We start from the raw sequence: 12,232 nt of genomic DNA on the forward strand, positions 1-12,232 counted from the left end.
GGTTGAGTAAACCATTTATTATAGAATCAACTCTAAAGCAGCATGGACTAAAAAAATACTTGAAAACAAACTCAACAACGCCCACCAAAACAAAAAGCTTTTGCTGGTTGTCAGGGTTATCAATGCAGCACAGGATGATACAGTATAGTGTCAAAAGTTTGTGGCTTCAGTGGGGTACACTCAAAGGTTAACCTGCGGAATGTGTTGTGTTAAGAGTGTTCCATACTTACGACTGCGAACCCATACCATTCACTCGGATAATTTAGAGGGAGTTGGAGTACCCGGAGAAACCCACAGTCCCACACAAACACAAACCTAAATCTAAGAACTGTTAAGCAGATGTGCCAACCTAAACCGGCGATTAACAATTCCACGCTTTCTTCTACTACTACTACTATGATAACCACAGCACCAGCCAATCATATTGCAGCGGGCTGCGTCTGCATTCGAGGATGGTCGGAAGTCGCAATTTTCCGAGCTCAAACCAGGAAGTGTGTACGAGAACGCCACCTCGAACTCGGAAATTCCACTTGCGAAGTTGGAAAAAAAAGCACCCCGACTTCACGATGGACTATAATGTGACGTCACTCTACAATGGCGACCCCGTTGGAAACACACAGGCCGTGAATGGTAAAACACAATATAGTCGAGTATAAAACTAGATGGCTTTCTTCATTCATAAATATTCGAGATAACTTCAGTAACACAACGTACGTGACAGAATGCCGCTATCTCCCTCACTATACTGTGAACTACTGAACTGTATGAAATGCTAATGAAATAAGATTTAAAATAAAATAAAGCAAAATTGCGATAAGGCAAGTTTGATGGAGGTCAAAATTAGTTTTGAGGACCAAGATATAAAACAATTTATCAATATCCACCATTTTCGTTGTTTACTTTAGCCTCGAACGTTTTCGGGTCTGGGAAAAAAACAACTTGGATATATCCAATTTCCGACCATCCACGAATGCAGCATAACTTCACCTGCCAGATTGATAATGTGATTATCTTGCTTCAAGAGTAGTTCAAACTTCATATCGTCTCAATTCTGAATATTTAGTCGTTCTACAGAGAGGATAATTAAGGAATATGACTGTAAGTACTGTTATGTAGTTTGTCAAAATGTTACATTTTTGTGACAAATTTCTGTTTCTTAAATGGTTGAATTGCGCAGGATAGCATTAAGCTAGCGGCAAATTTTTATTTATTTATTTTACAGTTGTTGGGTATTCATTTCTATACACAAAGTATAATTCTCTTTTTATGTTAGTGTCAGTAAACTTCTGCTTGGAGTGGTATGGAACCGTTTGAAACTCCTTTTAAAAAAATAATAATCATTTTGAGGAATTGTTCTCTGTTTGCCAAACTCTTGCTTCTTGTGCAAGAAATATGAATTTAGTTTTATTTTTTGTGGGGGGCGAGATGAATTGAGTTTTCTTCTACCACGCGGACATGCTCAAACTGCTACCCCCCTGGGCATCTGTATCCATTTTATGCTGGAGCCAGTTGTTCTGTGCAACAATGGAGTTTACTGTCTGCCATAGAGGCCATTTGCACTATGATGAATATTCATTGAAACGTGCAGTCAGACAGAACGAGGGAGGGCCACTCTTATCTCAAGGCATTACTTACAGCAAACCCCTGCTTTTCATGGGGGACAAGGGACCACGCCCTGCTGCGAAAAGCGACAATCCGCAAGTAGTTGATACCCACCTGTAAGGTTTAATTAATTACTTATAGATATCCCAAGATGGCAAAGGACTATTTTTGTGTAAATGGAGCTCCTCAACTCTCTTCAGGAGCGTTCCAAAATCAAATTTTCAGCAAAGAACAGGGAAGTCATCCACTCACAAAAATAAAAGAAAAAAGAATAGGTGAATTTGAAAATGGCAAACTGAATATGCAGGGTTCACTGTACACCACAGAAAAATGTTTTTTTGTGAACTCCACTTAACATTTTGCATTACTGCTTAAGTTAGAAGTCAGTTTTCAAAGTACCTTGCAAAGCCTTTCCTCTTGTTGCCTGTCAGGAGGGTCTCGAAAATATCCAAGTCGGAATAAGCAAGCTTATCCTTCGTGAGGGAGGGAAGTCCAGGGCTGCATCAGGGCTCTAATTTAGCTCCCACGTCTGAACAAAGGCACCCCGAGCCAAACACATTACAACTGGGGGGGCCTTCCTCACTTGGAGACAAAAAACAAAAACAATATAAAACCTGGCTCGTCGTCTTGTTCTAAATAAAACCTCAGAAAAAAAAAAATCACTGCTTTTCTATGAATTTGTGCATGTCCCCGTGCATCCAGCGCTGGGGCGGGAGGGCCACGTCGTTCAGGTGGCCGCAGGCCTCCTCGCTGCATTTGCACGACTGGATGAACATGGCCGACTTCTGTAGACGCTGGCCGTTCGGGCAGGTCAGGTCAATTGGCAGGGTGCGGGTGCGACGCGGGGCGCAGCAACGTCCGTCTGAACACTGGCCGCAGAAGTTGGGCCGGTATAGGCGCACGCTCACGCATCCGCCAAATGACAGGCGGACGGGTGACTGAGATTTTTGCATGGCCGAGCACTTCTTGCCTCTCTGCGATTGGAAAGATAACATAAAAAGTGTATGTTACACTATAATCAGGCAAATATTTATTAGAATTTTATATAATTCACACCATGCCAATTATTCAGTTGTGTCACCATCACCCAGTTCTAGTGTCTCATTGGAACTGTGAAAATGAGCAAATGTGGCTTTAAGATCATTTTCTTTATAAAAATAAAGTCAGCCAACAGCCAAATTTAGCAGCTTTACAAAGTGCTATAGTATGAAAATATGCCATTGTTCTTTCCTTGTCCTTGGCACCAGAGTCTTAAAGCTAAGCAAGCATGGCAAAGAGCTGCTGGTGTGTGTCCAACACAGAGCATTAATATAGACCCAGCACACGGAGCTTAGCTATGGACAGTTGCTTGGCAGGAATGCCCCGGCTGACTGGAGGCTGCCTATAATATATATACTAAAATTAACTCAAACACAGTAGCACAGGAAATAATCTGTGCCCAGTACAATAGCACGAGCGTATATCAACACAAAAGAAGACGAGTGTTGAAAGCGTTCAAGTTTTTAAAATGATTACCACAGAACAGTGAAAATAGACATTTTTGTGAAAGGAAGTAGCAAAGTGGTACATTCATCTCATGGTTCTCAATTTTTTTGGGGGTGGGGGGGCACATGTTTTTGATTGACCCTGCATGAACCATTGGTAAAACCCAATTCATAAACTTGAATACATCATGTGTTTCATAATAGTTTTGGATTTTTTTTGTACAATTATTTTTATTTTTGTTTTGACTTGTTTTTATATTCAGTAAATTTATTTTTTGAAGAGTTCTTCTGTAGGTTTTATTATTTTTAGTATTATTATTTTTAAATATATGGTGTTAGATATTATTAACATTTTTAATACTTCATTTCATATATTAACCATTGTTATACATTATTAACATCTTAATTCTTTATATTAACCATGTTGAAAGGTTTTATAGACGTGTAAAGCAAGTAGTGTTGAGCTCAGTATAATTTGACCTTAAACTTATTTAGTCTAGAAGTTCCTTCTCTGTGGGAAAACACATTTGGTCCTTGAGGACAGAATCTGTTTTGAACACGCACCCCTGACTCTGTTTTCGCCATTGCTCATGGAAAAGTACCCAGAGAGTATGTTTTGTCTACAAATGAAAGAGAGGCGGTCGGTTTTAACTATAAGAAGCCATTTTACACGCGGAAGAGACACATTTCGGCGCTCTGAATTCCACCTGTTAAGTGATGAATTGGAGTCTGTTACGATGTCCAGAGAGCTCTGTTAGATTAAATTAATCAATAAAGGTGTTTTTTCTTACATTAAATCTGTCTTCAAGTTTTGGAACACGCAAAGAGGACAAATAATTTTATTCCTCTTTCAATGGAATACTGTAAAAATCACGTGAACAACCGCCCCCCCCCCCAAAAAAAAAAACAAATCAGGGGGATACATGGAGCTTAGAAAGAAATTAAATTCACAGGATTTAATGGTATTTGTCGAGTGCAAGATTAAAAAAAGGTCACTAAATATTGTGTAGTAAAGCAAACTACAATTTTCAATGGACCGTTTGACCTTCCTTCTTTTGTACACTAGTGCCAAAATAAATACATTGATGTATTTATTTTTATAAAATGAAAACAGGCTAAAAGTTAGAAACTGTGTTTGCCTTCATAAAGTCGAACAAGTACAGATAAGAGGTTGTATGATTTTCTGCAGCCAGGTGTTATCATAAGGTGTGGAAGGTTACTCTTGGCAAGAGATAAGCGACGATAAGTACTTTTTCCTCGGTATCTCTGCCTAACATTATATACACTGTAAATATATTTCTTCAAGGTTACCTTGCTCGGAAGAGGCTGTACGGCGCTACACGGCCGCACCGTACACAGTCTGGTCTCTCTTTCCAGCTTGCACTGGGGGTTCTTGTTGGACAGGCGAGAGGAGACGCCCGTCCCGCAGCTACGCGAGCACTGGGACCAATCGGTGGTGAGGATAGGACACTTCTTCTGGTGGCCCCACACTGAAAACAATGACAGAAAACATGTACAATGGTGCCTTGAGATAAGAGTGTTTTGACTTTAGGTTTCATTGCAGTGGGAGGATAATATCAGTTGGTAATGACAGAGCCCTACAGGGGAAGTCAACCCATTTATTTTATTTTTTTATGTTTTTACAATAATATGTTCTATGTAGCCTCACTAGTCTAAATATGGTATTCTGGTTAATATTGTGTTAGTAGAATATGAGTTAAGCAGCAAAATCCAGCTGTTTATATCCATCTCAGTGGCGGCCATTTTGCCACTTGCTGTCGACTGAAGATGACGTCACAGTTGCTCAGGTAATAACCAATCCCAGCGCAGCTTCAGAAAACAGGTGAGCTGCAATTGGTCGTTGCCTGAGCCCTGAGCAGCTGTAATGGTGGCAAAATGGCCGCCCTCTGAGATGGCTAAAAACAGCTGGTTTTTGCTCCATAACTCATATTCCACAAATGTAATATTAATCAGGATGTCATGTTTAGACTTGTGAGGTCACATATAACATATTATTATTATATACATACATTTTTGTCAAGAAATGTTTATGGTTGACTTCCACTTTAAGGTGGCTGTCAGCCTGATGCCGTCGTCTCACCAGGCAGGTGCTTGTAGCCACGTTCAGCCTCCCAGTCACTCGTCGTAAGCGGCGCAATCTCATTAGTCACCGGCAGATCGTTTTCATGAGACCGAGGGGCGGGTCGGCGCTCCGATTTGGGTTGCCGCCTTTTCGGAAAGATTGTCTAGGATAAAGCAAAACAACAACTTTGAAGGGGAATTTACACTGGCAACCATTACTAGTAATTATAATTAATAAAGGTAATTAGTCACGCAATTGGTTACCTGCTGGAATCTTTTCCAATCATAAAAACACTTATCTCTTTAGCAGTTCCTTGTTTTTTCATGGATGTGCGTTCCAGAGCTTCCACAGAAAATACATTGCCTACAACCGTACTTTATTGTTGGTCATTATGGTGGTACTTGGAAAGCTAATTTCATTTTTAGGTGGCAGTTAGTGTGAACAGTTTATCTTAAACCACTACTTATAGCACCAATAAAATGTGTTTTTGTGTGACACAAATGTCTTGAAACAACTTTATCATTAAAGTGTGCAGTACAATCAGAACCGACCCATGTAATGTTAGCGCCAATGTTAGCCCAGCATGCAAGTTTGTTGCCATAGAAATGACAGCAATGCCATTTCTTCAACTGAGTATGCCAAAAGCAATTATAAAGCTGTTATTAAGCTTAACTTAAATTTATGGATTCAGAAATGTTTTTCTCTCTCATACCAAGACCCTCAAAACTGTGAAACAGACATGCTAGCCACCAGGCAATTTAACCCACAAATGCTGAAATGTATAATACTTTCTGCCATATTTGTAGTTCACTGGAAAACAAACCTTTGTGTTATGTTTGTTTGGAAGGTGCCAGGTGTCCTTGTGGCAATCCACGGTGAAGCAGCACTGGCCGGGCATCCTGACCAGCTGAGGGAAAGGGCACGACGGCGAGGCCGGGGGCAGTTTGTGGTCACAAAGAGGCGCGCAGCCCACAGCGCCATCCATGCAGGTACACTGGTGCTTGCAGCCCACGCGGAAGCTCTCGCCATTCTGGTAGATCCTGCCGCTGTAGTCGCACGTGCGTCCTTCTGATTTGGCTGGGAAACAACAGGGGAACATCATAATAGATTAAAAACATTTTTTTTTATATATAAATATAGTGGTGCTTTAACCCTTTAAGCCCATTCTGAACAAAAACGGTAAATTTTTATTCAACTGTGACATTAAATAAAATCCAAAATACTGTTTGCAACATTTTCAAAATTTAACTTTACCGTAATTCTTCATCCTTTATGCATTTTGACCAAAGAATGTCAGAGACCTTTTATTAAGACACCTCAAACTCTTTTAAATTGCGAAATAACTGGCGTAATGTCTCTGTAATAGACTCACATCTAGAGGTAGATGGATTGTTAAAGACGCAGGATTATTCACCCCTCATTAGGTATCAAAGAGACGTGTGCGTTTCTGAAATGCATGACAAGAATTCACACAAGCGTTTATTTAAGCACTGAAATGTGACTCCGGTATAGCACAATAACGTTCCATAGCAACAACGTTTTAGACTGAAAGGTCAATGGAACTGAGGAGACAGGAAGTGTCAGACTACTTGTCTCCAATGCAAGAAGGACTTGCTATTCATAGTTTGTAGAGCAGCTCTGGCATGACGCTTATTTTTATCTCCATTACTTTTGCTACCATTAAGCATCTCGGTCATGTTTGTGCTTATGCAGGGCTTACATGCTGTCGCGTATACCGGGAGCTCACACACAGATGTCATTGTCTTTTAGGTTTCACAATCCTTTTTACCACCACAATAGAAGGACTGGATTTAGTGCTTCCGTTTAGTTGTCAGTTAAAGTGACCATGTTCAGAAAACATAGCATTTAAGAGTACCAATTTTATCCTGCTATCTGTGGCAGGTAGAAAAACTTAAATTAAGAAAAAATTCGGAACGAGTAGGTGTGCCTTGAGATACAGGTGACCCAACTAATGAGAAATAAACTGTAATCCAGACAATTTATTTTGCAATGACTTGTGAGTGCAAATTTGGGACGCAAGTCCTGTATGGTGCCAGTGAACTACATTTAACTCACTCCACAATAAGTAGCCGTTTGGCACATCGTAAACAATTAATCAAAAAGAGATCTCAAGCTGTTTAACATCACTCCCAAATTAAGTTTACTGTCACACTAAATCACACCTAAAACAATTACACTTTGAGAATTTAAAACAAGATAGCTTTGCCTGAGGAAAGTCTATTTTTATGATGGCAGTTGAAAGTTTATGTTTAACAAATTTAGAACATCATAAACCAGGCTGTTTCTACTAAGTACTGTCTCAAATGTTCTCCAATTTCGATACTGTAAATTTATATGATTGTATGTTGAGAAACGTTTCTTGGGAGGAGCAATATGGCGGCCTTACGGGTTCAAAAGTCTTAGCCTACCCAGTCATATATTCAAATCAGTGATTTGGACACAGGCATTATGTAGTAGTACAACAAATATATTCTTCTTCGTTTGTGTATGCATGACTATATTAGAGTACTGCCTCCTGGTGGCCAAGATGGGCACACCAGAAAAGACAGCACAATGAACTGGATTGCAGCATTAAATCACGATTCACAAATTATTTAATGTTTTACATTCTATTTAATTTTGATATTAGTGTATGTTTCATAAAGTACAATGTCATAGACTTCTTTTTTTTGTTACTAAAAAAAGAGGGGAGGCTTGAACGGATTAATGGCATTTGCATTCATTTCAATGGGTAAAGAAAAAAATTAATTTGCATCTCATGGCACCCTTGCTCACATGCATGCCATTTTTTTTTTACTCACATCAAGTGCATTTCTTTATTGATTTTGCCTTTTAGTACGAAATATATTCAGGATTTGTCCCCTTACCTCGGCACACACCCCAGAGCTCCGTGATGTCGTTCCCATAATTGCACTCCAACCCTTTGTGATGGTCACAAGGCTTCATGGGACTGCAGTCTTGGTTATGCTGTGCAGCGCACACTTTGCAGCACCCACATCCATCTAGTACAGTACTAACCCCCGGAGGGCACACTGGGTGGCCCGCGGGACAATCACACGTCGCAGGACAGATAGCCATCACCTGAAACAACCATATTGTCAGACAAGAGACAGAAAGTACATGAGTACTAAAAGTGCTCAGCCAAATTTGTAAAAAATGTATTGGAATTGATCCAATGCTAACAGTTGTTATGCTATGATATAGCGAGATAACCTGATTTGGAACAGTCTGCCTTCCACAATTAGGGAATGTCCCTCATACTCATCCTTCAAAGGAAATCTTAAATGTTGGCTGAAGGACAATCAGAAGTGCGACCATTAACTCTTCTTATGTTGTTTTGTTTTATCTTGTCAACATTCTGTTGTCTTATTGCAATGCTCTTAACCTGTTTTATCTTGACTTTGTTTTGCTTTGTGATGTGTATTGTAATGTATTTTTGTACAGGGGACTACAGATGCAAATCTAGCATATTTACAACTTAATTTGTTGTTTATCAATGTGCATTGTCCCTATCAAATAAAATGAAACGAAATATTAATTTCTAAATAATAATAATAATAATAATAATAATCCAGAAAACAGCAACTTCTGAGTCTTGTGAGATTTCTGTAAATCTGGCAAGGCCCCAGTTCAATGGGCATTAAGGTTTTTTTTTGTTGTGATTTTTCTTTAGCTTTTTTCTTTTTTGCAAAACTTTACACTGTAAGGAAAGCAGCATCCTCATTAAGGGTTGATAGAAGAATACCCACTGTTTTTTATGTTAGTATTAGTATTATTTATTTTTTTAATTTGTAACACAAATAAGAATAATATAAACTAAGATGTTGCACTTTAGCCATTAAAGTTTAGTTTGACATTTCATTTTTTTTCTTTTCGATAGTTTTTTAAAGGAATTCTGTACATGAGTTAAAAAAAAAAAGAGAGATTAAGATTACAGTAATTCCCTTTCCATTATGTACAATGGGGAAAATTGTTTCTTAATTGGAAGTCAACCAGCATCCCTGAATGGAATGTGTTACACTGTTTTTCCTATCTATCCATTTTCTATAGTGCTTGTCCTCGTTAGGTGAGTTGGAGCGTATCTCAGCAGACTTTGAGGCAACAGTGCTAGCAAATTGCAGGACAAATACAGTATAGACTCACTAACAACTACACAAATTAGTCTTAACCTAACATAGGATACATGTTCTGGGGATGTGGACTGGGTGGAAGCGAGAGTACCGGAACAAAACCCCAAAAAGGCTGAGCCATGATTCGAGCCCAGAACTTCAACTGTGAGGCAGCTGTACTAACCACTAGTCAGACTTGCTGCCCCACTGTATTCCAGTTTGTTATAAAGTTAGTGAGCTAAGTACAGGAACCAGGAAGCGTATAACAGACTTCCCTAGAAGTGTATCTAACACAAGAGCCATGAACATAAATTATTTGATAGCCCTACTAAAGACAGTGACACCATAAAAAAAAAATTATCTGGAAAGGACATAGCGTACACTCATTGTGACTCAAACACATTTTCCATTATCATCTAGCATGTAGCATAGTTGTCCCTAAGCCAATCTGTGAATGGACTTTTCACACAAGCTTCAGTGAGGAAACAACATCCTACCTGTGAGATGAGAGCTGTTGTCAGCAAAATAAGACACATTACATATTCCATGTTAATTAAATAAAGTTATGTACATATAAATTCAAGCTCGACTACTCCACTGAAGGATGGTCAGTCCTAAATAGCTCAGTCCCTTTTCGGGTCTTGATCCAAGTGTTCCCCATGGGGACAACCAGCCTAAACAGCACTTTATACCACCTGACAGGGCCCGCCCCTCAACTCACTGCTGGCCAATAGGTATGCAGGGAGTGAGCCAGACGTTCCAAATGGGCGTGGCTTTACCACAGAACTCATTTTCTATTGGGAATGAATGGAGCCATTCATAAAAAAAAAGAAAAAAAAGCAGGGCCACTCTTGTGTGTTTATTTTATGGGTTAAAAATTAAAATGTAACAGGCCCTTTCAAGTCACATTCCTGCCTTTGTGGCCAGCACTCTGCAAGAGCTGAGTAAATATATTCAGCTGGTAACATTCAGGAGACCTCCACCTTTGGAAAAAGTAAGGAGGGATGGAATTCCCTGTTGTTCCAGAACTCTGTCGAAAAATTTAAATGAATAAAGACATAATGTATGACCTGATTTTACTTTATACTATTCAGAAATTGTATTTACTCAAATAGAGGCTGCTTTTTTAAAATCGCCGGTGACAGAAAAACTAACCTATTTGCTGTTTTGTCTCTTTTTTTTTGGGGTCAAATACTCTAAGATGCCACCATATTTTATCAAAGCCCTGTCTCATTAGGATAGTAAAATATGAAGGAAATATGTTGAAGTAATACATCTTAACTGAAAAAAACTGCTTCGTATGTCAGGGTATGTTTAGCCTGGGTTGTTTGTGGAAGTTACAGTTACATGCACACTTCCTACATGCACATTTTTTTCCCTCAATGAAAGCATCTGTAAGCCTTTTATTTTGAAAGGTGATGCTGTAAAATGAGTTTGAAATTATAGTTAAGTGTTTTGGGATCATAGTTTGTGATATATCTACAATTTGATAAGTAATTAAAAATATGTTTTTTGGGGTGGGGGGGGGGGGGAGGTCAATTACTCTTAATCTGTGCTATTTGCGACAGGACTCTGCCCCTACGGTTACTCTGCAATCTTCAGTCAATCAACACAATGCTGATACAAAAGTATTCCTTGAAAAAGGTTGGATGAGGTTGAGTGTACTGTGGAAGCAGGATTATTGTTTTAAGGGCAGCTCCTATGAGCTTTGGCCTCAAATTGGTTGGCTGTCTTCCTCTTTCAACCACACGTATGCAGCCACACCTGCTTCCACAACACTACTTTTACTTAAGTTGACAATTTTGAGAACTGGGGAATCTGCGGTGGTGAATGACAATGTTACAAACTCTCATGGACAAGTCTTTAAAAAGTGTTTCGGCGCAAGTTAAAAGAGAAATTTCCCAGGGACATTTTGTGGAATTCAACTTGAATTCAACAAAAATGGCAAAAGAAGAAAAAAAAATTATTCAAGTTTTTTTCCCTTAGCCACTTTTGTTGTGTTGAAAAAATAGGTGGAATTTGTTAGAAAATCAATTGGGATTGACATCTGTGTGGCAATTTTACACAAAAACGACAGACATTTGTTCCTAGCAACAATAAAATGTCCGATTGAAAACTATACCAAAACTAATTTATTACTGTAGTCATTGTGGGCTGGAGATCCAACCCATTGATTATCTAATTTCAAATTCAGATAAAGCAACACTACCTTTGCTAATATGTTATACAAGCACTACTGATTATGAAGGCCAAAGACAGTTCAAATTGATATGGCAGCAAATAGAGATTGACATCTAATTTGACAAAAAACAATCTGACATCCACACACGCGTAGGTATTGGAAGCAGTGCAGCCAAGACACGCTATGAACGGAAGAGAATACTAAAATAAATATGCGAATAATAAATTAATACAATTTAATGGAAAAAAATATTTGAATTGAGGTTGTAAAGCAGGGCTTCTAATAATATTTAGGCCAGCGGAGAAGACCTTGCAAGCCATCGTCAACACAAGTAAAAAAAAAACAGAACAACTCGAAGTGTAAAAATAAATAATAATCAAAAGCCCTACAGCTCCATTTTCCATTGTTTAGCTTGGTAAGTTGTAACCACAAGCAAGGAGCTTATGTTCTTTTCTGACAAAAACACCAACCCAAAAAAGCCACTAAACCCACACTTTTGTTTGAACACATGTTTTTTTTAAACAAAGTTGTGTCATGTTAAAGTTTACTGTAGAACAGGCTGGCCTGGAAGTCTTTGGGCAGCGCTAGCTTGTGTTAGCCTGGACCAACGCGAGGTATCTGGTTTCATTTCCTCTCACCATGGAAAGTAAACCAGTACTGAAAGAAGAGTGGCTTCTGAAAAAGAGAGAAACTCTTCATATTAGAAGTCAAATATCTTATCAAGGTCCTTCCCTGTTCTTGAGCTTACCTT

The 12,232-nt window shown here is 38.9% G+C and overlaps 1 protein-coding gene and 1 long non-coding RNA gene across 4 annotated transcripts in view; one reads left to right on the top strand and one right to left on the bottom strand.

Annotated features, from left to right (window-relative positions):
• Window positions 1–2: 2 nt before the first annotated feature.
• The window catches only part of LOC144055093 (CCN family member 1-like), a 26,201-nt gene continuing 13,971 nt past the window's right edge, over window positions 3–12,232 (bottom strand). For 2 of the 3 annotated variants that reach the window (XM_077570782.1, XM_077570778.1), the window contains exons 2-6: window positions 8,058–8,271; window positions 5,993–6,246; window positions 5,188–5,332; window positions 4,398–4,576; window positions 3–2,576 (exon numbers count right to left, since the gene is read on the bottom strand). In XM_077570782.1, the coding sequence (XP_077426908.1) occupies window positions 2,262–2,576; window positions 4,398–4,576; window positions 5,188–5,332; window positions 5,993–6,246; window positions 8,058–8,268 (1,104 nt within the window). In that variant the 5' untranslated portion in view covers window positions 8,269–8,271 and the 3' untranslated portion in view covers window positions 3–2,261. Of the gene's footprint in view, window positions 2,577–4,397; window positions 4,577–5,187; window positions 5,333–5,992; window positions 6,247–8,057; window positions 8,272–9,796; window positions 9,945–12,232 lie in introns of those variants that run through there. The other variant, XM_077570781.1, reaches the window with a different exon arrangement.
• Window positions 472–6,623, top strand: LOC144055820 (uncharacterized). The gene is made up of 3 exons (XR_013294941.1): window positions 472–630; window positions 4,393–4,542; window positions 6,017–6,623. It is a non-coding gene; the product is annotated as an uncharacterized LOC144055820 (long non-coding RNA).

This window comes from Vanacampus margaritifer, chromosome 7, assembly GCF_051991255.1.
Source record: "Vanacampus margaritifer isolate UIUO_Vmar chromosome 7, RoL_Vmar_1.0, whole genome shotgun sequence".
Lineage (NCBI taxonomy): Eukaryota > Metazoa > Chordata > Actinopteri > Syngnathiformes > Syngnathidae > Vanacampus > Vanacampus margaritifer.